Source organism: Dermacentor albipictus, chromosome 1, assembly GCF_038994185.2.
Source record: "Dermacentor albipictus isolate Rhodes 1998 colony chromosome 1, USDA_Dalb.pri_finalv2, whole genome shotgun sequence".
NCBI lineage: Eukaryota > Metazoa > Arthropoda > Arachnida > Ixodida > Ixodidae > Dermacentor > Dermacentor albipictus.
Window position 1 is genome coordinate 360,147,885 of NC_091821.1, and position 27,203 is coordinate 360,175,087.

At 45.4% G+C, this 27,203-nt stretch overlaps 1 protein-coding gene across 1 annotated transcript in view; it reads right to left on the reverse strand.

Annotated features, from left to right (window-relative positions):
* Positions 1–4,851: 4,851 nt before the first annotated feature.
* Positions 4,852–27,203, reverse strand: part of LOC139054111 (neural cell adhesion molecule 1-like) — a 33,951-nt gene continuing 11,599 nt past the window's right edge. Inside the window, exons 3-10 of the mRNA XM_070530672.1 lie at positions 23,104–23,190; positions 19,998–20,309; positions 15,594–15,884; positions 14,103–14,411; positions 8,982–9,281; positions 7,912–8,040; positions 6,525–6,552; positions 4,852–4,978 (exon numbers count right to left, since the gene is read on the reverse strand). Coding sequence (XP_070386773.1) covers positions 4,852–4,978; positions 6,525–6,552; positions 7,912–8,040; positions 8,982–9,281; positions 14,103–14,411; positions 15,594–15,884; positions 19,998–20,309; positions 23,104–23,190 — 1,583 coding nt within the window. The remainder of the gene's footprint in view (positions 4,979–6,524; positions 6,553–7,911; positions 8,041–8,981; positions 9,282–14,102; positions 14,412–15,593; positions 15,885–19,997; positions 20,310–23,103; positions 23,191–27,203) is intronic.

Genomic DNA, 27,203 nt, shown 5'->3' on the forward strand with positions numbered 1-27,203 from the left:
ACCCTGTTACGATGATATGCTTGGAGCACGTACTAGTATACTAGGCAGCAACATGGCCCGTAGCAGCTGCATTGGTGCCAAACGTAGTGTTCCAACCGATCCCCACGTAACATTCAGCCTTGACTGTAGCTGTTCAAAGCACTAATTTCCCTGTTAATCAGAAAGTTCTGTAGAAGAAAGCTCTATAGAGCGAATTCTTAAACTCTAAACTATAACAGTGAACGATTGAAAATTGAGCTTGTTAATACTCTCGAAGTTTGTAGTGTGGAATAAACACAATGAAAAGAAAACACAACAAAAGTCATTTCGTGTTGTGGTCAATTTGTCATTGTGTTCCCCCATGCAGTGCAGACTTCCAATATGAGTGAGTGAGGGTCTGATTTACACGTTTGCTGGAATCCGGGTTTGACCACAGTTTAAGTATATTTATTAAGACTGGCGTAAAGTCTACGTATCGAACGCAAACCCTTCACCATAAAACTTTTCGATATGCAGCCAGAACTATCCCACGAGGATACCCGATTCGTAGAAGAGAGAGCACGCCGTCACGCGAAACACATTTACGGAGTGCCTTAGTGAAACAGGTAAGAGTACGCTATTTCAATGGCAGGCACGCATGGGGAATGAATGCACTGGGGCACCTGTGGTTCGTAGACGGGAGCCCCGTGGCACAGAATAGCGCAGTCACAGGAAATGGTCTGGCACGAACGCACTGTGCTAATGTTAGGGGGCTGCAACTACTTGTGCTCGTCATGTTGTTTATGTCTGACTTCCCTATACGTTTCATACGAAGAAAATCATTTTTTATTCGAGGGTGGTGTCTTGGTCCATTGGTAGAAGAAATCCGCGGTTCCAGTCGATGGGATCATAAAGATCACACTGACCTTGTGGTGCTTTCGGAGCCTGTGACTGGCAACGAAGGCTTTAGTGTGAGGGCATCTTCTATATATCTTTATTAAAAAGAGAAGCTTGTGATTTGCGTAAAACAAAGACAAAGGGCAAGGCAACTTCCGGCTGCTGTTACCAATGCGTTTTTTCTTTTCATTAAATTTTTGTTTATGTCTTAGTAGCAACATCTTTGGTGCCACGCAGTCGAACAAAGCCATGTAGAATGGCTTTACTTTGATTGCTCGAAGTGGACAGTAACAAATCTTTTTACTCACCATCTCCGTAGCCTGTTAACGCAAGTTCACTGGACTTGCGGAAGTTAAAAGTTAAATAGAGAGCATGTTTAAGCAGATGAACTATCGCGGAGTTGTGTATATACGTGGCTACACCATAACGAAACGTGAACGGTATTGTATTAAATTTCTGACGGGCGGTTGGATGTAATTACGTAAACATTGTCCTCTCTAGTCACAACCAATGAGGGCGCGCTTCTAATTCTCGCAAATTTTTTAAAATCTCACTTTCTCTACCCAAGTCTCGCATAAAGTAAGCCTTGGCTCCCATTGACATTGTATTCCTCCATGCGCTGCAGACACCGTAAATGATGTTCTTGCTTACAGCTTTGCTGGAGTCGGGTGTTTAAAACCAGTCCAACTGTGGTATAAAGGTTATAAACCGGGATGAGGTGCCTAAGAAAGGCCAGCGAACGTTTCGATAGCAGGACCAATCTTCGTCAAAGGTAGCCTCGTCATGCTCGGCATGTTAGTTTTAACGGGTTGGTAGAGTGGCGTCACGAGTGGTTGTTGTCGGTGGCGGCTCATCGTAAAGGGAGAGACTGGGAAGGCGGGGAAAAAAATATAATAAAAGACCAGGAGGAGAAGATATTTAAAAAAACAAGAAAAGAAAACGAACGGGAGGGCGTTCGGGGTACGAGAGGTTAGGGAGCAAGCAGGGGTGTCGTTGGCGGCAAGCTTTTGTGGCTTTAGAAGAGCCGGTCAGCCGGTCAGTGCGCAAGTAACAAAAAGGACCAAAAAAATAGATTACTTGAAAGAATGACTTTAGTAGCGTAGCAGCAATGCGTCGGATAATTTTGAAGGAGTTAAGATGGTGACAATGAGTCTGGGGTGCAATGCAAGGGGTAGCTGGAAGGCAGCGGCTTGGTCTTTTATGGGACCTTAGCCTCAGTAGTTCAACGTAGGCGTCGTCATGGCGGTATAGAGCAGTGTCGACACCCTGTGTGGCTGACGTGCCGAAAAAGGTATCCTGGAGTCTGGGACTTTGCAATGTGCTGTTGGCGGTGTTTCACATGAATAAAATAAAATAAAAAAGCAGACAAAAAAGAAGGGGGATTGGGGACCGTAACCGTAATAACAAATAGGAGGGTGACATGAGTAAAAGCGACAGGGGACAGGTCTACATGAAAAAAAGGAGCCGTACAGTTGATATATGCGTAAAACGTGACGAGCATAGTCAATTCAGTATTAGGCAGAAAAAAATTGGAAATGGAGGCATAGGGGAGGTAAAGAATTGCGGCTAGCTGGTGGAATTATGTGTTTTGTGCCTCGGTGGATGGTATAAGAATTTCATATTTAAGTTACACCTTTCTGCGATTCTAAGTTGCCACGTGCCAAATTTAGTCCCATCGGGTGTAGGACGGGAATTAATACACCCAACGGATCACTGTGGGCATCTACGTGGTTGTTGTTGTTTACTCAAAATGTGGCTCATGTCAGAGTCCTTTCATAGTTTTGCAGAGTCATTCAAAAGGCAAATGAGAAGAAGTTAATATCCTTGCACAGAAAGAAATGAAGAAACAGACAAACAGAAAGAGAACGCCAGCAGAAATAAACAGCTTGGAGTTTGATTTCAAAGTAACAAAGATCACATTACTCTCTGCACCCCTTTCAGAGCTTTCCAGTCATATGCACAACCGTGTACACAACTCATTTCTAGAATAGTCCCTCCATTCGGTATCCTGCACTGTACCGTACAAGGAAATACATGCGATCAAGTAAAACGTAGTCGCCTTGATAAAAATTATTGTAACACACACATTGTAGACGGGAATGAAGCAGCGGGAGCGAAATAGAAAGCTATGAATTCTTCTCAGCAGCTTCTTTGTATTCAGATGCATCCAGCGACTGCTTTGCCAGCTGTAGTATTGCCTGGTGCATTTACCGAACTACATTAACCCTCTAAGAGCCTGTATGATGCATAAAACACCAAAGAACCTGCCGAGCGGAAACAATGCGCGGTTGCGCAGTGCTTAGCTCAGGTCCAACCTTCTTAAAGTCACCGGGGCACAAGTTCGATCGTTGGTAGTTGGCATAGTTTTCATTTTCTTCCTAATGTGGCGTGAGTGAAACTCACGATAAAGAGGTAATACGATAATGACGACGACGACGATGGCCTACCCTTTCAAAGAGGACGGAAAGATGGGTGTAGCAAGCAAGTTTTTTACCTTTTATTTGCCTCTAGTACTATGGGCCCTTTCCGCTTAACAGGCTGATCTGAAAGCAAGGCTGGTGAAACAAGAATAGTGCAGGGACCCGTTATCGCTTCAACACTCTTGTTCCTGTAAATTCCACTGAAGCCCTAAATGCGACAGCTTACCTATATTCTCATCTGTCCGCGAACCATCATCGTAGCGGCGTTAAGAGGCAGACGTTACATAATAATAGAGAGAGGAAGAAGCAGACAAAAAGTGGCGCCGATGAGTGTGTGATCCAGACGCTCGTGACGCATCCTCTCTTTTCCCCACACAATGTCGGCACAACAGGTGCGTCCCTGGGGCCCTTCCATCACAACCGCCACAGGCGGGAAAAGCGCCTGGCAATCCCCTCCCTTTCTCTCCTTTACCTCTGTTTCCTCTTACGGTTTTCGTTCACCCCTTTTCCTCTGAGGTCCGAGCCTCACCCTGGAGATTCGCTTTGCTCTGTTCCGGCCCATTTAAGCGTCGGTGAAGCCGCCTTGCCTGGACGGACGTTGGGGCCTCGGATCTTCAAATGACCGCTCGCGCGCCTAATGACTCGCAGACGCGTGGCCACCGTACCACACTCACGTTGGCCCTGCGGCTCTAGCCGCCCAGTCCGACGCATTTTCCTCGCTGCGTCACGTGTTTGCATAATGGGCCCCAAAACCCCATTCGGTCCAAAGCATTGCCTTCCGGCTGTTGCTCCGTTCCAGACCTCCACGTCCTGTAGGGCGAAGTCGAAACCACCACTTCTCTAGTTGCTACGAGACCCCACGTAAAGGCCTGCCCTCTTTCTCTCTGCACATTTTCCCTTTCTTCTTTCTGTCTACACGTGTCCTGCCTGTGGCATCTTCTGCCAGTTGTCGGCATCTGTCTCGCTTAAACCGGCAGCGCACTGGAGCCGCTGCTCGCATCAAACTTGTCGCATGCCTGTTCCCGAGTTTTGCCTAATAAATCTAGCTTGCAAGGGGGCAGAGCTAGAAACCTGGAATGGTGTTCTGTGAAATTTAGTGTCTCCTATGATTACAGATAAAACCTAGTATTGTTTCACGCAGCAACCGATCACAAAACCAAGCGAGCAACTAAGAAGGAAAATGACTATGTCTCGTAGGGGCCTCCGATCAGGCCTCGTTCAAAGACTGTCGCTTTTCAACAGCCCTTAAAAATTAAGGCCTGTATATTTGAGTGTCAATCCAAGGCTGTTTCTTGGCAGCAGCATTTCTGAAGCATGTGACACGCTCATATGCAGCGATGACAGTAGGTGCGGTTTATAATACACAGTTTAGAATGGCGCTTGCAACGAGACGTAAACGCATCACGTGCGCAAAAAATATAACGTGCTCTCAGTGCGCACGCTACGAACGTTCTTGGGTTTCTGTGGTTTTTGTGAACTATGATAACGTACGTTATGTGGCGAGTTTAACCAGTGCCTCTTCTAACTAGGTGCCTGCGACGGGAGCCAAAAAACCGCCTACCCTTCCATTTCCCTTCTACACCTGTCCACTTGGTACAGTTAATAGAGTCACCTCGCGGAAGGCGCTGCAACACACCAGAGGCTGCGACACCGCCACCACGTTGCCGGTAGAAGCCGAGCAGAAGACGCCCGTACGTTGTGATCTATGTGTAAGCATAGATCAAGACATTTAAAGAACAGTATATATTGTTTTAAATTTTAGGTCAGTGAAGGCAGGCACAACACATGAAGATTAGAGAAATCCATGTGCTAACGATCATTTCCATCGTGCCTTAACGATAGCAGCACTGGAGTTCCTGCTAGTAATTATTCTAAGAAACTCTGTGCAGAAAACCTTGCACTGTATGCCCACCACTGTTGTTGTGCAATGGCTCAGTGGTTAGCACGCTTGACTCGCAAACGGACATTGCTTGAGTGCCATGGATTCAAATACCAGTTTAGCCACCTGTGAAATTTTCTTTTTGTTTGCGCTGTTGCGATAGCAAAGCTGCGGATGACGAGGTGGCCTAACGACTTCAGAAATCGTCGTCATTTTTGCATTATATTCCTTTTACATAAACCGAAGCCCTAAACGTGACTACCTGATGAACGTTTCTGCCTCGACGATGCTGCTGCTAACAGGAGAATTAAGTGCAATCGGACATTGCAATAAAATTTGTGCTTGCTTAGTACAATACCCCGTCGAAAAATGTTGCTGCGAACTTTGATGCTTACTGGTGGAAGAAAAATAGGGACACTACAAAAAATGGAGACGTACAAAAGTAAAGTTTGCAATAGGGGATCAGAAAATTTGGTTGTGGGAGTTCATAGTGTTACTCTTTCTTGTTTAACCTAGGTAGGATATTGGGCAGTATAATAGCAAGAGCTTGGTGGCGCAACCCACAAAAAGATCACCAAACAGGGCGCTCATACCATCTATGCATCCATTCATCCATACATCTACACCGACAGGTATTCCAGTATGCGTATAACATTGTATGTTACAGTTATACCATAATTTGTAATTTGACTCTATTCCATGCGGCGGTTACGAGCACACAAAACCTTTCAAAAAGTGGACGCGTGTCAGCCGCAATGGTTTGCCGGGAACAGGTGAGAATACTCGCGGGATTACATTCTGTTAAACTCAGGTGCTTCTCTTTTACCTTTCGGGCAATGACAATTAGGTGCCTTAGTAGCAATATAATGTAAGGTCCATGAATAGCAGATATCCGACTTACTTGATGGATGAACCAGTACAATTCTTGATTGTTAATTCCCTTTCTTCGTTATTTCATAATTTGTCATTTTTCTTTTTCATCCAAATTCCTCCTATAGTGAGGGTATTTGACTTGAACAGTGCTTTTGTTTTCTTTCTTTTTTGCAGTATATATCTTCTCTTAAGAAAAACATCTTACAACCTTTGAGTCGTCACTTTTTTCAAGCTCATTAGCAAGAAATAATACTAGAAAAAAGCAAAGAAATTTTAGCTTGGTCTTCAGAAAGTGACTAACCAATGCCGGACTAGTATATTCGCCTCTGGATAAAAATAGATGGTCATCGAGACGCTATTATGTTCAATGCTTCATATGCGTGCTGCTGAAAAATTACTGTTCACTCAACGACACTCATCGACACTTCAACATTTTGCTTCAGTTTACTGTTATGCTAAGCCAAACTCAACATCAACACACACACGGATGTACTCACCTTTCATTCCTGTTCCAAACGTTTTGAGCTGCATGCACAGAAATAAAAACAGGAACGTGAACTTGCTTTGCCTCTTTAGAGCTCGCTAATGTTTCTAATGAAGGAATAAAACAAGAACAACTATTATGTGTTGTGGTGATTAGGTCAGATAACGAGGATTTACTCCGAAATGATGCAGCATCAGCGTTTGAATTCGCCTATACAAAAAATAGATGCCCCTCTTTGTTCATTAAATCACTTCAAGAGGTCTCTCATATCTTATTCCCCCTCTCTTTCTCTCTCCGTGCACTACAATACGGAGGAACGTGAGAAGGCTTTAGTAGTAAGCCTTCCAGTGTTGACATAAATTGCTTCGGTAGTGTTCCGTACTGACCTTTAGAGGTCGCTGAGTTACCAGGCTCATATAGTGATGCTGCTCGGTTGCTGCGCCAGATCACAATTTCCCGCATGCGAAACTTCCCGCTGAAGTGGGCTTTTTTTTCATTATGTTTATCATTTTCGAGATATAAATTATTATTATGTGAAGCATATTACGAGAGCTCAACCCAGCTCCTCGGGCGCGGCGGTGTCGCCTTGAAACCACGTGACACCGTGACGTCACGACAGAGGAGAAGTGGCTTTGGCTCAACTCTTGCAAGACGGGCTGGGTGGGAATCGAACCAGGGTCTCCGGAGTGTGGGACGGAGACGCTACCACTGAGCCACGAGTACGATGCTTCAAAGCGGTACAAAAGCGCCTCTAGTGAATGCGGTGTTGCCTTAGAAACGAGCTGTTTCTAAGGTGTGCGTCTCTTGCTCAGGCGCACATTTCGTTGCCGCGCCGAACGCTGCTTTGCTCGACGCTCACCACGTCCAATGCGGGGCGCGTAGTCGCTGCCCTGTAGCCCATTGTCTTACACCCCTTGGCGGGTCGACGGGAACGCTGTCGCGTTCCACTCTTGAAGGCGAAGCAGTAATGCATGAGTTGTTTCTTCGTCTAGCCGAACCAAATATAGCCAAGCAACAGCAGTTCACCAGGCTAAACAGTGGTTCAACAACTAAAATAAAGGCTAGTATGCTTCGCATCCTGGGCTTAACCTTACCTAAGCCACAGCCATTTTTTAGTTTGTTTTCTTTCACGCTGCCTTTATTCAGTGACAGTCACTTCCGTGACTGGAAAGCTCATTCAATTTTGTCGCAGCGCAGGGTTTTAATTAATAAAACTGAGGAAGAATGAATCAGCTGTTATGTGCCACTATTCTGTCATCTATTCTCCTAACTGAGAGGGCGCGACAGATAAGCGCTTGAAGGTGCAGTTTATAATATTCACCTCACAGCATGGGAACGAGCGTTTGCGCAGAGCCGCTCATGATCGCGTAGGATCCCAGCCCAGAGGAGCTGAACCTCACCTCGGTTGAAGAGGATCTTCCGCCTGAACTTGCCAAGCGTAAGCGCGATGAATACGATGAGGAAGGCTGCGACGGCGCTGAGCGCGGCTGCCCACAGCGTGGTAGACCCTAGGGACCACTCTGTGTCTGCTGCGTGCAAAGTGAAAAAGACGGGTTGGCCGAGAGCCGGGATTCAGGGGCAACAGCATCCCGAGGTATTTCACCGTTATGTCGTATCAAGATCGAGGTAATACACTGTTATTCCTTTATTTCACCGATTCTGCACTCTCCACAGAAAGTCTACGGTTACAGAAGCCTGGACAGATGTTCTCTTTATTTGTGTGGTGACATTATTTTATGATCTCTTCTTCGGAAGAGAAGGCGAATATATATTCGGGCGCTGTCTACTTCCATCTGCGCTTCTAGCTAATGTACTGCTGACAAAATATAAAATACTTCATTTATGTTATTATAGACACAAGTTAAATAATAACGTAATGGTTCATTAATTAATAATAACGTAACGCATTCATAGTGATAATAAACAGTAAGTGTGCCCTCCGTTCTGATTGTCTCTTCGCATTCACACCTTATACACACAAATCAACATCAAACAGCTCATATCTGAATTATATAGTAGTGTATGTGGCGTATTTGCATTGTACAAAGGTCGTACGCACTGTCTGTAGTTGTACAACAGAACGTGCCAGAACATGTGGCAAATGATCCCTTGCTTTGGCGGAGAACTATGTCTGATTGCAAAAACTTGCTGGCAAGAGAAAAAACAAAAGTAGAAACACTACAATGTAAAGTGCAGAAAGAAGAGTGACGGATATGAACGAGCTATATTGCAAACAGTTCTCGAAAACTAATCTTGCAAGTGGGCCATGCATATATATTCGTTTTGAAACGAACCAATAGTTTTATTGTATATTACCTGCCCGCATAGTTTGCAGTGAACTGCAATGTATCATGCAGTTGCTCTCGTATTTTAATTGCATGACAATGTGCCTGTTCATTTATTAATTCTTAGAAGCGGTGTTCTTTATTGAGCAGTGCAATATCATGAGCAAACTCAAACTTGTACCCACCTTTGCTGACCAGTCCCCTGCCCACAGGCAGCGTGAACACGGTCAAATGGACGGGCTCGCTGCGGCCGTTGGCGTTGATGCCGTACAGCGCCATCTGGTAGCGCGTGGCTGGCCTAAGTGAGTGGACGCGGAAACTGGGCTGGCCGGAGGTGAAGTTTGTCACGATGGGTGTGCTCTGGCCATCCTGCAGCTCTAACAAAAACGTCTGCTGCTGTCCTGCCCCGCTGCGCTGGCACACCACGTGTACGCCTTCTGACGTCACTTCCTCTACGCTGCAGTTGAAAGGCGTCACTGGCGGACCTAGCGGGAACAGGAAGTTGGCTTTGTCAGTAAATACAGAAATTTGCTTGCGTTTTCCCATAAAACAAGCACAATAAACTAATTATTTTCCAAAAAGAAAGATCTTGCGCATGTTTGAACATTACCAGGAGATACAAGATATTTAGCAACACAGCCATTCTTTTTGACATACAACATGCTAAGAGCTGACCAGGTACGTTACATTGAACTACTACAGTACAGGCACAGAAAAGCAGGTATATGCCCTAACAGCTAACACACCGGCTTCACGTGCAATTCAGAAACCTAAGCGTAATATGCCCGCAATCAGAACAAATTATGGCGGCCATACTCTCTGCTTTACCATAAAAATAATAACAAACATAATAGATGCAAAGATTGATCATTTTAAATCCTTTATTTGAGTTAAAAATGGATGCACACGTCGCCGCGTAACAAATACATTGACATGTTTATTTGTCTAATCACAGTACAATCATCTTGCTCTTTCATGACCTGTCCTGTGTTCTTCGCATTATAGTTGTGTGTACACCGATTTTATTTGTGTACTAATAAGTTTATTCTAGTGATTGTGTATGTGCGAATACATACAAATAAGGTTCCTCTCGCTGTCTTTTTTTACTCTTGTTTTTTTTCAGCTCAATTACATGAGCCAAGTGTAATTTCCATGTTCTTAATCTCGCTCTCACAGTTTTGTTAACGCTCATTGATAACAATGAACAATTCTTAATTATCTTAAGGTAAGTGCTTGCGTTTTTTCCTTGTTAGAATATTCCATGCTTCATTATTGTTGTCTAAATTACCGCGCGATTGGAGAAGAGCCTGAATTGCACTGATTTATAAAAAGGGAGACGGTCTACTTGTTCAAAATTACTGTCATGTTTCTTCAACGTCATCATGCTGCTATCTCAACGAACATATCATAACAAAAAGCATAACCAAATATTTAGAAAAGCATTCCATTTTAACTAACATTCAGCACGGGTTCAGAAGAGGGTATTCGACTGTCACACAGCTGGTCGTCATAGTTCATTCCTTTGCATCAGCCCTTGACAAGAGCGGACAGATAGATATAATTTTTCTTAACATCCGTAAAGCATTCGATACAGTCCCACATACCAAATAATGCTAAAAAACTTGAAAATGCAGCAATCCCTCAGATATATATCTCTTGGGTTTCTGCTTATTTGCTTAACCGAAAACAATTTGCGCCACGCTCTTCATCCGGTTATCTATCTTCAGTGCACTGGCTCTGCCCCATCGATTCCCTCTCCACTTGAGCATGCTCCTCGCCTCTTGTGAGCCAATTAGATAAGACAAGCCGCTCAGTGCAGGCAATGTTATTCGTTTTTCAAGCAAGCAAAAGTGACCTCCTATGAACGAGGGGAGCATTTTATTAGTCTTTTCAGACAACCCTGCAGGTGACCGCCCGATGCTTGCGTCGGCGGTTACGCAAATGTAACGCCAGGAGATTGGAAAAAGAACAAATTGGATTAGTTCTACGTTACACGGCCCCTAGTCAGCTGTCAGGAAGAGGTCTTTTGCGTCGCATTTCCTGGTAGATAATTGCCTCGATGTGTGTTGTATTTTGTTTTCTACAAAGGTTTTCATTTGAGACATTACAAACATACAGTCTAACTAACTAACTAACTAACTAACTAACTAACTAACTAACTAACTAACTAACTAACTAACTAACTAACTAACTAACTAACTAACTAACTAACTAACTAACTAACTAACTAACTAACTAACTAACTAACTAAATAAATAAATAAATAATAGTTAGACGGGTCATCATCCAATTTTTCTCTCATTATCTAAGCATTGCTTAATTGCAATCGGGTTACGTGATGCTCCTAGGTTAAGCGACACAAACGGGCAAGACTAAACAAACTGGTGCTATATAGGCACATGTGGGGAGATATGGCAGGGGCTGCACCTTCACTCCATTTCCTTTCAGCCAGATGAGCGGCCTTTACTTCGCTTCTTGCCTGCACCGGATTTTTTTATGTATGTCTTCTTTGCAACGCGAATGATCCAGACCATCAAATAACCATCGTCCTCGACGTCAAGACCGCTCTGCTGAGCGGCTGCTCCCAACCAGCTATTACTTTTCTTTCCCAACCTATCCTCGCGCGCCAGATCTTGCTTCGTCCCGAGCTTACGACTCTGCAGAAATGCATTTACTTTAGTTCTGTCTTTTTCCTGTTTTTCAGTTTTTTTTTGTTTCTAGAGACGCTGGCACCTGGTCTCTACTCGGTGAAACACTTTAGCACTGTTCGATCGGTCGATCGTAAAGAAAGCCCGGCAGCTCAGCTGCTATGTGGTTGCGAGGGGAGCGGGAAAAAGGAGGTCACTTCGGGGACCGCCTGCAAGCCAAGTTAAGAATAGGAGAGGTCGTAAAAGCGCTAGAGCTTCCAGCCGCACCACGCCAAGGGTTGCGTGTTCGATCCCTGGCCCCTCGGAAAGGACAGCTCCGCTGAACATGTCCCCATTACCAGTGCCCCGTTCCTTCTTCTCGCCAGCTTGAGAAGAGTGAAGGAGAGAGTGTTGGGACAGAGAGGGAGCTGTTGGTAACGTGATCAGAAGCTGTTTTCCCTAGCGCGGCACCGCCGTTTTCAGATATTCTTATTTCTGTTTTCTTTCCTTTGCCCACGCGATTTTGGTCAGCGTCGTTATTTATTTACCTTTACTACTTGTCCACCATTTGGTACTGTGCGTGATTTTTCAGTAAACGCCTGGGTGCCACTTTCCAGCTATAAAATTTTGTCTCATTTCAGCTGTCTTTCTCAGGACTGCAGTGTAAGGAGCGCGAAGCATAGTTACCCGACACCCTTGTTCTTTGCGCAATATTCGAAAAACGAAAGAGCATGTAGGAAGCTGCTGGAATCATTGATAATTTGTGAGCACTATACTAGTAGTTACACGAACTTGAAGCGACCTCAAATTTATTTGACTTTATCAATTCGTACAAGTATCAGACAATTTTAATGTAGCAACACATTTATCTGCTTACTCCTAGATAGATATTACTGTCACTGCAAAGAAAAAAATTAAACTTCATCGAACCAAAGATGCTGGCTTAATCCGCAAAATTATTTCGTCACTCTGTACTACGGCAAATCAGAGGGAAGTTCATTTGAATTGATAAGAAGGAAGTAAATGAACCGATATTGTAGACGTGAATATCCAGAGCAATAAAACGAAGTATAAACGCCGCCATTTGTATTCACTTTCTGCTTCAGATTCAACATATCATGTATCAGCTTTTCTAAATAACTCGTTAGTTAACTTATATTTTATCAGAGGACTTGCTACAACAGCATAAAATTAAATTTGCTATTTTCTTTGTTTTATCTTACAGCGAAAGTGACAATAATAAAAAATGGGATTTGCGAGATTCTGCGACTAAACTTCTCCACACGTCTTGAATGACTAACACGATATGCTGGACATTGCACAAGAATACCTAGAAGCAAGACGTCAGTGCATTATCTGGTGAGACCGCCTCTGCCAAACTTCCCTTCGCCTTCTGTCTCCTAGCACACAGCCCTGGGTTCAAAAAGGCAGCCTATGTGAGGGTGACCACCTTGTGCAGGTCACCTGATATACAGTCCTACACACTAAATTTCGTTGTTCTCGTATTCAAGCGGAGCAGTAAAAAGTGCAGTGCATCCAGCAGAAACTCTCGCAGGAGCAACCGTTTTACAAAATATATATGTCACCAAATTAACTACTAAATGCATTGTCGCACCACCCGCTCTTGTGCAAAACTGCGCGTGCCAGGCATTTTGAAAAAAATTATTAAGCGGAACGCTTTGCACTTCCGTGGAATATATTTACGTATACGGTGAACAACTTCTGAAGTTCTATGGGCCACGCAAGTTGAGCTTAGTATGCATGGCTTACTGCCCACAATCAAGTTCTTATCACGAGTATATAAAAGCGAGAATTCAAAACAAAATAAATTATCTTCGGAATAAGAACTAACCAAATTGAAGTGCCCATAATAATTGCGGTTGTGTAGCGCTGTACGCTACACAACAGGACTTGATGGTTGGCACATTTTTTGATAATCATCAACCCCATGAGACAATCATGTCCCTGGCAGGGCAAATGCCTCCCTCATGAAGAGACCTCCGATTTCCCATGCATTACGTCAGCTGACCTTGTCCTGTCCCTTTGAATGTTCTGAATTCATTAAGCCACTCAGTACTCTGTCGTCCTTTAACACCCATGCTGTCACTCTATAACACCACCGGTTTTCTTCTCTACGCAAAACATGACCGGCACTACTTCACCTCTTGCTCTTAATGCAAACTGGAAAATCAGCTATATGCATTTGTTCTCTGATGCCCTTGCCAGCGTATTGCTTTCCCTTCAAGCTACGCCTGTCCTTTTCGGCTCCATTGCTGACTGCGTGGTTCTTGGATTCTTCTTTCATCGTGTAATGGGCTGAAAACAGCCACGTAAAATTATTAACATAATAAGAAACACCCGACGAGGCGACCGACTTGTGTCCTTGTCAGGGGCATTCTATTGTATTTTTGATTTTACTCAGCTGTATAGAGAAAATGACAAGATGAACAAAAACTAACTTGTCAACTTCTTAGTTTTTCCCAAACTTCTTCGTTATTCTCTATGCTTAAGCCCTATACTTTAGTCCCCCTATCATTTATTATTTAAATACATATTTAAGCGTATCGGTATGCATCCCTTCATGGCTGGAGAGTGCATGCCGTATGTACTCTCTCGCTTACGAAAGGCAGCTTGCGACACTCAAGAATACTGCTCGTGAGTGCAAGAAGGGAAACTCACCGACGGGGTGTATCTGGAAGATGCAAGGCTCGAGGCTGTCGCCGACGGCATTGCGTGCACGACAGTAGAGGGTGCCGTAGTCGGTGTCCGAACGCGGCGTGTAGCGCAGCACCGAGCGCAGCGGTGCCCCCGGTGGTGTCGAGAAGCTGGAGTTCGGTGATAGCGCAGCGGTGCGATGCGCCTGGTGGAAGGTCCACGAGAAGGTGACGTTGCTTGGGTCCGCCTCCACATCACATTCCACCTCAACCGTCTCGTGCTTCGCCACCGAATGCGAATGCTGACGGTGGCCCGACTGGCACACTGGTGAATCTGCAGGTACATCGTACAGCGACCCCACAAGAAGCAATAAGCGCCAAAGATGGCAGGAAGAGTGTAAAAAAAAAATTAGTATGGTCACATGTGGTCAAATGGTCAAATAGTACACTGGTAGGGTGAGTGGAGATAACATGAAGAATCATTCAAATATTAAATATTGTATTAGTCGCCAAGCATTTTTTGGGGGGGAAGGTGGCTTTGCTGCAATAACAGTATATGTGTTAGAATGCACGCTTTACAGGCGCCACAGATCGCTGGGTAGAGCACGCGTTCGTGCATGCCTGCTTCCGTGTGCGAGTGTAACCACGTGCCCTCTTTCTTGCCTAGAGGATGAAGTTGCCAGCCTAGTCTCACTTTTACAGCGGGAGCTCTACTGTTCCAGGTACAAACCCATAAAACGTCAGTGTCTGTAAATCTGACCTTGAAGCTCAGCCAAAGTCAAACTGGAACGCGCTGAGAGCGCCGCCGGCGCCGAGCATCGTTTGTGTGCTTGTGCTTGTTTCCGTTAATCTAATGCCCCTGAATATATTAAACCCATCTCTTGCGCCAGCGAGGGATCACGTCTGAAACGCTACTAGCACGCTCGTTACGCCAGCATCCTGAGATGCCTTCAGTGCAACGCTAAACCATGCTTTCGCATTCAATGCTTCGCCTTCGGGTAAAACAGGCAATTTTTCTTTTTTTGTGTGTGTTTCCGAATGGCATAAATAAAACCTAAACTAACCAAGCAAGCGTATGTACCTGACAAGTGATAATCCACATATTAGCAAGTCAAATAAATGGTAGGGAGGGATGAGCAAGGCTTACTTTAAATATCACAGCATTTTGTGCCCAAATCTATACGTTTTCAGCTCTGAATATACGTACTATCGCCAGCATTCACTAACATTGTCTGAATCAATTCAAATATAACCAAGAACATTAACAATTTTTTACAAACGACACTTCTACGAGTATATGTAATTGAAGTAGGGAACTGCTTTCTTTGTTCTATTTGTGTTTTCAAACAGAATTGTTTGTTTACTTTATTTTCGTATATAAAGCTTAATATTTCCCAGCTACCATCTATACCGTCATAACTAAATACCCTACGTATAACTTGCTCCTGAACACCGTTTGAGATTTAGCGAACGTGGATTCTTCAAGAGTGGCGTGATACTGAACATCAAAACTCACGCAGAACCCTGAGCCGTAGACGGTTGCTCTCGGCTTCACCTTCCGAGTTGGCAGCGTGGCAGGCGTAGAACCCACTGTTGGTACGGTTGACAGAGCGCAGCGCGAGTGACTGGTTGCTGACGATAATGCCTCGGGCGCCATCCGTGTGCAGGTCCCGACCATCGAAGGTCCACGAGACCTCGCTCACCGGTGGGTTGGAGCGCACACTGCACTCGAAGTAGATGTCGATGCCCTCGTGGATGTTGGACGGACTGAGGCCGCTTCCCAGCCGCAGCTGCACCACTGGCTTGTCTGCGCGCCGACACGGAAGTTTAACAGTATGTTAACCACATTGAAGCGCTCTTGCAAAATGAGTGGAACTATTAGAGAGGAGCTGGCGTACTGTCAAACGATACATGACCTGTCTAAGGACGGTGACCCCTGGGCAAGTCTCAGTACGCAAGACTGGCTCATTTTCTCGTATTTTAGTTGCGATAAGCGCCTATAAGCTCGCCATCCGTCACTGTAACGCCAAGTAACGTCACGCGGAAGCACCTCAGCTACGCAGAGTAAAGGCAAAACGCAAGAAAAAAACGTTGATGCAGCGCAATGTTAGAATTTCTATGACACGAAGTTCGAGTTAGCGAGGTCGCAGCAGTACTCGATAACACGAGGGAAGCCACGTAATCTGCAGCTATAACTTGTTTACATGATGAGGACGACGGCGTATTTGATGCTTGTCGAGAAAAGAATGCCGATGAGAGGTGCATGGAGAGAGAAGTATGACACACATCTGAATTCATTTAGGCTTCACATTCCTTGAACCACATTCCTTGGAGATATGGGCGAATCGGCCATATCTCCAAGTTGGATTCCAATTGGCATCGCAAATGTCTAGAGTAAAACCCACGAGCTTTGGTAGGAGACGAACCCTCGACGTCTGGTGGCAGTAGAACTCACGATCTTTGGTGCGAAAAAATGTGAAGCCACTTAGGCACTCGAAATCATGACCCAAGATGGAGACATAGACGAACCGGCCCTGTCTCCAAGTTGGATTGCAATTAACATCGTGAACGACGAGAGTCGACCCACTACCTTTGGTGTCAATTAAGGCGAAGTTAATTGGGACACTGCTAATTAAGATATATTTAGTTAAGACACTCATACCCACTATTTTCGGTGTTAATTACAGGTAAATACGTCGCTGAAACCCATGACCTTTGGTTTTAATTTGGGCGAAGCTGATTGAAGCACATTTTATTATCGTAGAGTTAGTTAGGGCACTCGAATCCACGAGCTTTGGTGGGAGAAAACAAGCAATAGGAAGTAACAACGCATTAGAATGAAAATGTCAAGTAATGTGATGAATATGTGGACCATATTGCTATAGCCCCCAACTGGACAGCAGAACAGAAAGGAAGACGAGCACAGTCCTGTTGCGTGCTAAACCAAGACGGTTCTCATGGCAAAATACCAACTAGGCCAATATTGAACTCTTCTTAATGTAATGAATGTCTCGTGAGCGGGCAGGCTTTCGCCTTCATCCTCTTTAGCGCATGCTAAAATTACGGTCAAACTTCTATTCTAATGCAGGTAATAACAGTCCAGCAAGAACAGAAAATCCTTTATCGGATGCCCTTTTTCATTCAGTGCTGCTACGCTGTTTTTTGGGGTGACTGTTTCGCAACTGGTTGTTCGAAGCGCAACTCATTCCTCGAAGCTATGTACCTTTCAGTGGCTATATCGACTGAGGCTCTATGCTTCAAGCCATTATTTATGCTTACTCTAGATTTTGAGCTACAGCAGAGCTTATGGTTCCTAAAGTGTGTAAAGAGCAAGATAGGGAGTCTTCTGGGAGCTTTCACTGATGCATATAGCATGCCTCCTGCTTTGTTGTGTCTGTTTCCAGTACTTCCAGATTTGAGCATGTGAGAACAGACTAAAAAGCATACTACTTTAAAGAAGTGTGGGCCCCCGCGCAGCCCTTTCAAGCATAAAATTCGCAACCACAGCCTATCACGCATATTTTGAGAGAGATATTGATGTAAGTTGTTTTTTGTATCTGCTAGATCAGCAACCTTTTGGTCAAGTGAATGTTACTCGTAAGACGAATTGAACCTGGTTTAAGCGCAAGAGCATCTTCAGACAGTTTCAACCTCAAAGCTTCTTTAAAGGGCCCTGTAGCACCCCTCGGGCTTGGTGAAGAAACGCAGTCGTCAGATAGCATACGCTGCTGTGAACATCTCAGCCAAATTGTGCAGTGATGCGTGGCGCATGGATCTCTGAAGCGGAGCATGAAGTCAGCTTTCTGTCAAACGTTCTCTTTTCAAGAGAAGCCTGTTCCTCACTCTTTCTTGGACGATTTATTTCGTAATATTTCAGATTCCCATACGCGGCTGCTATTGGCCGATAGCTGATATCAATCAAGACGGGTGTCTGGAACAGTGCGCTTTTTCTTACTGTTACTCTGTGTAAGTATCGGCGAAGTTTAATAAATGGCCCGAAAGTAAGCAAAAATCTGCTTTTTAATTGCAATAACAATTATGCACTTCCGGCAGAAGCCTACTATCGCCTGCTGACACTCGGTTGGGCCGGCCTTGTAGCAATTAAACTTGCGTCACCTTCCTTATCGGCGTCGTAGCCGTTGGGTCTCGCTAATTTCGACTAGTTCCGAACACTCAACTAGCCTCGAACCGTAAGATACTTAAGGTCGGACCACACGCACGCTTGCTAGCGCGCGCTCACTCCTGGACGCTCCTGGTTAGACGCCTCGACAGACTTTGCTGTATAATGAGCTACTGACAGCGCTTCCATATGCGCAAGTTGGATACGGCTACTACCTGTCGGCCAAGGTGGTGCAGAACAAAGCCAGTATGCCCCCCGTAGCACGGTCAGACTTGAGCGTATATGAGCGTGAGCACGCACTCTGGTCCTGTCGTGCACAAAGCAAACACTGCAGTTGCATGCAGCGGCAGTCTGCTACGTCGTGTCGATGCCGTGGCCGCCAGGATATGCCGCGATTAGTCGACTGGCTGAGCGCAATGCGACTCTCTGAGCACTACCGCGTTTGGTGCGCCGTAGACGCCAAAATGAAAATAGTGATGTCTAAGCGAACGTCCAAAACTGGATTTGAACTGCACGCCCACGGTGGCGCTCAGTAGGCAGAGCGTTGTGGGAACACCCCGCTTCCCCGTAGCCTTCGCAGTGTAAATCAATGAAGAAGGGGCGGAAGCCCTTCAAACGGCATGTTTGATTGCAAATAACTCTGGTTCTGCTGAACGCATTGAATAACATTTTGTGGCAAAGCATTTCTGAAATAGTCTAACTTAACCTCAAGTTCACTTATCGACTTCGATAAAAAATGTTTCAGGGCCCATTTAAGATAAGCACTTTGCGAATTGCACGAAAGAAATGCCTGGTTGGATAGCAGGGGAAAATTTTAGTTTCTGTTGGGTAGGTTTACTTACGTCGGTTGTTTATCAAATCCTTGCATGTTAGCACTTTATTTTTTCGGAGCCCCGCTATACTTCGCAGCATGCTCGAATACTTCTGAGCATGTTCCTTGTCAGGCAAGAAATTTAAAATATAGGAAAGGACACATCGAAATGATGACAGCTTAACGCACTTCGAATTGCAAGGCACACATCGACGTACATCGAATCAACGGTGATGACTTCCTCGATCAATGTGACACTCTTAGCTGTCAACACTTCATGTGTGTCTTCACAGTTAATTTCTTAAAGAGAGTCCATCTGGCATGTCAGCATATTTTTTATCAATATAAGTGACAGAATAAATACTGCTCTTATTTACTCTTGAGGTGTCGTATCGCTTTATTTTGTCTCTGTTAAAAATATAAAACTGGTTATCCACGAAATAACGAAATAACACAAGCAAAATCTGCTAGCGGATGGTACATTTAAAATAAATTCTGGGGATTTCGGTGCCGAAACCACGACATGGTAAATGAGGCAAGCTCTAGGTGGGAGGGGCCTCTAGAATAATTTGGTCCATGTGGGGTTCTTTAATACCATGCGCCCAATGCACAGGATACGGGCCTTTGTCCATTTCGCCCAAATCGAAATGCGGTAGCCGCGGCTGGAATTTCATCCTGCACCGTCGGGTTTAGCAGCACAGTGCAAAAATTATTACACCCCCACTGCGGGTGTTACTTGCATACCAACGCTTAAGCCACCATTCATATACTTTATGGACCCACCTCGTCCCTGCTCTCTCTGCATTTAGAGAATTCTGTCGCCATTGGTGCTCGTGCTTCTCAAATGTACTGGCTACGAACTACGGGTAGCTAAAACAAATACAGCAAAATTCATGTTGCAAGCTCGACATTAGGCTTAAGCCACAAATGATGAGGTTTCTGTGCCTTGCGACTGCTACTAGCTGCAACGACTCTGGGTGTGGTCTTACAGTGGACGTCCAGTATCCAGGAGTCCTCCAGCGGAGCGGATGCGCTGCCCTGCGCTCCACCGATCGCCGAGTTGGAGGCGAGACAGCGCAGCCGCGCAGCATGGTCGCGGTCTCCCGGCACGAAGTTCAGCACTCCCAGCGTGGTGTTAGGCGAGATGACGTGCGTCTCGGTGTCGTTCAGCTGGTACGGTCCCAGAAACCAGCGCACCAGGGCCTCTGGCCGCGATCCGTTCACCTGACAAATGACCTGTGCCGACAGCTCCGCTGAAAGAGGTCCACGGGGTCCCTTGATCTCAACCGAGACTGGCTTCACTGCATCACGAAGTCAAAATGCGAAAATTTATTAATTTCACTGCATCAAAACCTTAGAACAAAACGCTACGAAAAGTAACTTGGGTGTGTCCGAGGCCATGACACTTTCAATCTTGCTCGAAAGGGAAAGCATAGCCAGCCCTAATTTGCGTATTTACGACGAGAAAAAGTAAATCTGAGTTAGCACAATGTACGGGAGATTTCTTTGTTACCACATATGTTATTAGTAACGGTGGCCGTTCCTACAAAATTTAAAGACTGAAGTAACAACTTTTAGGGGCAGATGATGAAGACATAACAAACTCCTCATTTGCGAGCAGCCTCTCTTTATAGATCTTCGTAATGTTTCTGCTGCTGAATATGCTTGAACAGTTTAACAGTAGTGTCCCGCGAACTTCGCCAGAATATACGTGCTTGATAAAACGAAATCGCAACATCCGGATTAATTTTGACTACCTTGCATTTTTTCACGTGCACCCAACACACAGTATACGGCCTTTTTGCATCACACCCCATTTTATCGCAGCCGCCGCGGCAGGGATTTAATCCTGCGCCCTCGGGCTTAGGGGCACAACGTCATAGACACTACGCCAGGACGGCGGATAAAATCGCAACATTTGAATTTTACTATTGATGATAATTGGTATTAAGTGAATTATGACAAGTCAGGTGTAGTGACCATTGCGTGCTAATTTCAGCAAGAATTATACATTCACCTTGAAAATAACCAGAAATAACAACAAGTCACTCGCCCAGAAGGGTGGGTTGCTTTATATGTTGCCCCAATAATTTTTGCTCGTTGCGTATCTTGAATATCAAAATTTTTGCACGCCACTGTTCTCCACAGTGAACGCGGTAGGTACCGCGAGAAACATGGCACTTATTCTGTCGTTCTAAAGAAAGAAATGTCATGATAGCTTTGGGTTACAGCATCTGCTCTTCACAGCTCATTGTAAATGCCGCAGTAGCTCAGTGGGTACGGAGAGGCAGTGCTGAGCAAAAGGTTGTGCGTTCAACCCCGGAAACGGCAGTTTTTCGGCAGCGCCACCGGATAGCGCAGAAGGTCCAGAAAGAAGCGTACAGAAAGTGTTCTGAGGGAAGAAGAAGCATGTGCTTACTGCAGTAAAGCTAGGAAAACGATGGAGCATGTTTTATTGGAATGTGAAAATATCTGCCCAGTGGTCGATCTGGGCACCTCTGGCCTCCTTGAAGCCCTTGGGATCAGCGAGAGCAGGGGGAAAGTAAAAATAGAAGATTGGTGCACGAAAAATGGGCAAACAACAAACAGCGAAGGTGCACAAAAACAAAGTTCTTAATAAGACATGACATGACAAGAACTTTATTTGAGTCCTGAGGGACTGAGACCTTAATGGGGTTCAGAAATTTTCGTAAAGGAGCTTGGTGGCGCAACCCACTGCCCCGTTGCAAAGGGGACGCTCATAGCATACATCCATCCATCCATAGAAGCGTAAAAGACGATTCTTGCTGCACACGTACAGAACATTTTATTGATAAGGAAAAAGATGGCGGAGAAATCGGTGCACGGTGGGTCTCTATTCCAAGCCTCCAGTGCCCATCGCGACCCACCCAGCTTGATCCAGGAGGCCCTTCTGGGCCTCGAGGTCAGCAAGAGCGAGGATGGCCTCCCAGGGCTCCCTTAGTAAGGTGAGTATCAACGGTGAATTAATGGCATGATGTCTTTTGGCGCACTCCCATGTTACGTGAGGCAATGAAGGCCACGACACGCTGCAGTGAACGCCTTATAGAGCACTATTTTCGACGGTGGCAATACCTAGTGTCACTATATTGATTCAATACCAGCCGCATGGTCTCATTTTCATGGGCGCGAAATACGAAAACACTCGTGTACGTAGATTTAAGGACGCGTTAAAGAATCCCTGGTGTTCCAAATTATTTCGATGTTTCCCACTACGGCTTGCCTCATAATCAAATCAGCACCTCATAACTAATTTTTAGCCATTTTGCTGTTGCGTGTTTGCGTGTTCCTTTTGTATACCATGCCCAGTACGCTGTTGATACGCCAGCTCCAAGCGCTCTCTTCAGGCTATGGACGTTTGAAATGTTTACGCTATCACAGCCCAGCTCGCGACCTCCACAGCCCAGCATCTCTATTTTGTCGCATAGGAAAGCAAGCACAACACGCGTCATACGCACAAACTCTGAAACGCTGCAGCGGCCGCGCCGGTCGGGATGGATGAACGTATGGATGGATGGATGTTATGAGCGTCCCCTTTGGAACGAGGTGGTGGGTCGCGCCACCAAGCTCTTGCTATTAGACTGCCAAAAGTCCTACCTAGGTTAAAAAAGAAAAAAATAGGAAAGAAAACGCTATGTACTCCCACAACCAAATTTTATGATCCCCTATAGCGAACTTTGTTTTTGTAATTCTCCCTTTTTTGTCGCTTCCATACTTTTTGTGATTCGCGTACGCGAGCGCCATCTGGTGCTATTGGCAGAAACCCACCGGCGCGTGTGAGTAAGACCACAGCAGCCGCCATGCGCGGAAAATCCGTAGAAGAGGGAATGAAAGCTTCACTTTAAAAGCAGCCTTCACGCTGGTGCCGCTGCTTTTGCGCCGTACGACGCGCGTGATGTCGGTGAAAGCGCACGCAGGCGCCAGCACATAAGACTCGAGCTAAGGCGCGCCTGTCCACTGTGAGCAGCATTTCTATTTTTGAGCCATAAAAAGACAGTCCAGGCTGCCACCCAGTGTCTTATGCGCCTGTAGAGAGAGTGCTTACTCTGTGCGCAACACGAAAGCATTCCATCCCACCTTCGTCTCCAGGAAATGGCGCCTGCATGTAGATCTCAAAAAGCGTTGTCATATCGTCAAGCAGCGCCATCTCTGTCGTTGAGCCCGCTGTTGTGCCCACAGTGACAGAGGATCCGAGCAGTTATGCCCAGAAGCGCGGACGCCCGCCTCAAGAAAATGCCTTGCAACGACCGCTTTTACGACACGCCATTCAGACATTAGGTTCGCCGCTACGTGGTGATGGTGGCAGCGGCGGCGAGATATCTTTGGTGCGCGGATGAAAGAAACGCGTCAGCTCTTTCTGAGGACGCGTAAAAGCGCGGCGATTCTTTCCCGCCAACTTTTCTAGCGTCCCCTCCACTCCCGGCACTCTGGTCTTAAAGTGCCACTCGTCTGTTTTTTCTGTCCGCTCTTCCGTCACATCGGGTATCCTTCCTCTCTTCTCGCCTCCTTGACCCTTCTGTATGGTTCCAAATTTGACCCCTATTCTTCATGTCGCATTGGACGAGAAATGGTTTGCAAAACCTAGCAAATAATACGCACCGCCTCACCCATGTGTGCGCGTTGTATCGACGTGTTTTGTCGCGTGCTCTCATTCATTGGCGGAATATTTTGACTTGTAAGTTTCCGTGAAGTTAATTTATTTATCACGCAATCCATCTCTTGCTCTCCTACCCACAAGTTATAAAGAATGCAAAGAAGCATACAGCGATGTGTGCATTGGTCTATGGTATCGCACGATTACATGCAAACAGAAATAGAGGGATGAAAAAAAAGGAGACAGGCACGAAGAAGACATCAAAAAGTACGTAAGAAATTTCGTAAGAAATGTAGGACACTTCGATATTAGGTCATGCTACGAGATGACCAAGATCCTAGAACCAGGTCGGGGGCCGATGCAATAAATAAATAAATAAATAAATAAATAAATAAATAAATAAATAAATAAATAAATAAATAGATTCTTAATTAAATAATTATTTAATAAAATGCTTACTATTGTGTCCAGGAACAGTTACAATGCCTTCATATCGATGCACTTAAAGAGTGAGTGAGTGAGTGAAGTAACTTTATTTTGGTCCAGAGAAGACGCAGGGGAGACCCCGCGCCACCCGGTTAGTCCAACGTAGGGACCGCCAAGCCGAGCTTGACGGCCCGATCGCGGGCACTCTGGGCGGCCAGGGTTTGGTCGTTGAGTTCGGGGCTGCCCAAGAGCGCAGCCCACCTATCCTCGCTGAAGGAGGAGCCGATGGCTTCACACTCCCACAACACATGGTCCAATGTTGCCCTTAGTCCACAGGCAGGGCAGTCCGCACTGGGATATCTTTCGGGGTATATGGCATGAAAAACCGCGAGGTTAGGGTACGCACGGGCTTGTAAAAGTCGAAGGGTAACCGCCCGCGCCCTACATAAGGTGGGGTGCGGGAGGGGGAAGACCCGTCTTGACAGATAGTACTGCGTGGTGATCTCATTAAACGTAAGCAAGGGTTCCCCGCGGGGCTGAGGGACTGCTGAGGCGGTACGGTCAGTGAGTCCTCGCGCGGCCTCGTGTGCGCCCTCGTTAGGGTTACAGGGAGAACCCTCAATCGACCCCAAGTGAGCGGGAAACCAAAATAGAGAATGCGGAGAGATACTTTTGTCGCTTTGGAGAATGCGGAGGGCCTGGGGGGAGACCATACCGGTTTGGTAGGCCTTAATGGCTGCCTTGGAATCACTATATATTGCCTCTCTGCGACCATCGAGCACAGCCAGCGCGATTGCAACTTAAAGAGTAAGCGCAAGATAATATGTACAAAGATGACAAATGTGGTACGCAACACAGTATTGTGAGAGGGAAACAGAAAACAAATAGGCAAACAGAAACGGATGACGTAGACGTAAAAGGAAGCTAACTATACAACATGAACATCTGAACATGTAAAAAACACAGGCCAGAATGAAATACAGCCAGAATACTTATTACATGCCTTTTGGAGGCGAGCCTTGGGAGAGTTTTTAATGCAACAAGCCCGCGAAGAGAACGCAATATGCTGCCTTTTTTTTGCACGGGAACTTGCTTATTATCAATAACCTTTGAAGAATATGTAATGTCATGGACCACTTTATAGAGGAACAGAAGTTCTGATATATCACGATTTATTTTGGAGGTGTAAGTTGGGTATATTTAGAGGGCTGTTCTATGGTCGCTAGAACGGCAATATAGGTACTTGAAGATAGGAATATATTTAGGACGCGTTCGATGTGTCCAGAACTAGATTTGCACTTTCCGCCCCAAAGTGCACAGGAATAATAATAATAATAATAATAATAATAATAATAATAATAATAATAATAATAATAATAATAATAATAATAATAATAATAATAATAATAATAATAATAATAATAATAATAATAATAATAATAATAATAATAACATAAAAAGGACGACAGAAATGAGATCAGCCCCACGGAGAGCGTTCGCATACAAATGGTGCTCCCTGAGAAGCCAACGTAGCAGGGTTGGCGTTCGAGACGAAGGAGTTGCTGAGTTGTCCTACAAAATTTGCGAACAGCAACGGAATGTCGGCCCCTATTTCAACTCCCACATTTCTTCATGAAGCCATGAAAGTCGTCGGATCTGTTTTGAATGCAAAGCAAGCCGTGTTTACACTCTGGCGGGTAGCGGAATTCTCTTCTCACACGTACACGACATTCCCCTTCTTGAACAATGTTATAGCAAAACGTCCGCTGAGACGATTCTCGGAGTCTCCTTGCTTTCCAGTTTCTTGCCACCTAAAAGCCCCGACTATACGTCTGGAGGCAGTACACAATCTAATTGTCACCCGCCGGATATTCGAACTGCACTTCATCCTAAGCCCCCCTTTCGATGCAGCGAGTTCCTGCGATCCCTTTCCCTCCTCATCCTCTTCCTCCTGCGATCCTTTAGGAAAAACGTCTGCGATCGATTTTCAAAGCGATCTCTCGAGCGACCAGAGACATCGTTCTACTTTTCTTTCCTTTACTTTTCTTTTTTCTTCTTGTATTTTCAGTGCTCTTGCTTCGCTGAGATCACCCGGCGAACAAAGGCCCCCGTTACCGATGGCGCTAGAGAGCGGAGAGCCAGGGAGATTGCGCTAGCTATTTGTTGAATTCTAGGTCATAGCTTCCACTTCGAAGATGCAGAAAATAAAAACGGACAATGTACGAACGATCCATGCACTTCTCTTTTATTCCATCACATTACAAAAGAAAGATTACTGCTGCGCATTTTTGCGGTGGTTTCGAAAAGGCCACCTTTTTTTCTGCTCTTTTTAAACACTTCTAGAAGCCCCCCTCCGACTACGCCACGCTGCAAGTCTCCAAATCTACAGCTTCTGGCCGAAAAAAAAACATATCTGTAAATATTACACCAATGTTTTGCACATGATTCAGCACGAAGGTTTCCATGAGCGAGATTTCATGCACTTCAAAGGCCGACTAAATGTAACCAAACGGGAGAACCAAATCTCCGCACCTGAACGTAAATTTCATTATTCGCGATGTTCACAAGCGCTATTAGGCTCGATTTCGCCAAGTTGTAGAACATCACTGGCCTCGCCAGCCTCCTTCATCTTGAGTATACTCCGTACGTCACAGGCAACATCACAACACGGAACTACATATCACGAAGTTATCCCCGGGATACAGGTCGACGCGGAAATCTTACCTCGGAGCTTTCTGTGGCAGGTGGATTTGTAATAATTGGAATCGTTCCTTTTATAAGCCAAGTTGCAGCTTGTGCATTTCCCCTAAGCGGTATCGCAGATTTCTTTAGTTTCCACCGCGTTGAGATGTAGTTAGTTTTCGTCTCGTGTTGAGCCAACTCTAAACCCGCGAGTCAGGTCAGAGGGTGAAGCCGCAGTTTTGGAAAAGCAATACGAACGTGGCTTTTCAGAAACTCGTATGATCGAATTTGTAGAAACTCGTCACGATCGTTCGAATGACGAGTTTCCCCCCTTTCGGTAGTCCATCTACAGCTTGGTGATTACTGAAGAACGTGATTGCTTAGTACTTACTATTTCTTGTAAGATGTGAAATAGCAATGAGTGGTAATTTTGGCTCTCATCATGTATTCCACAGTTTTATAAGTGATTGTTGCG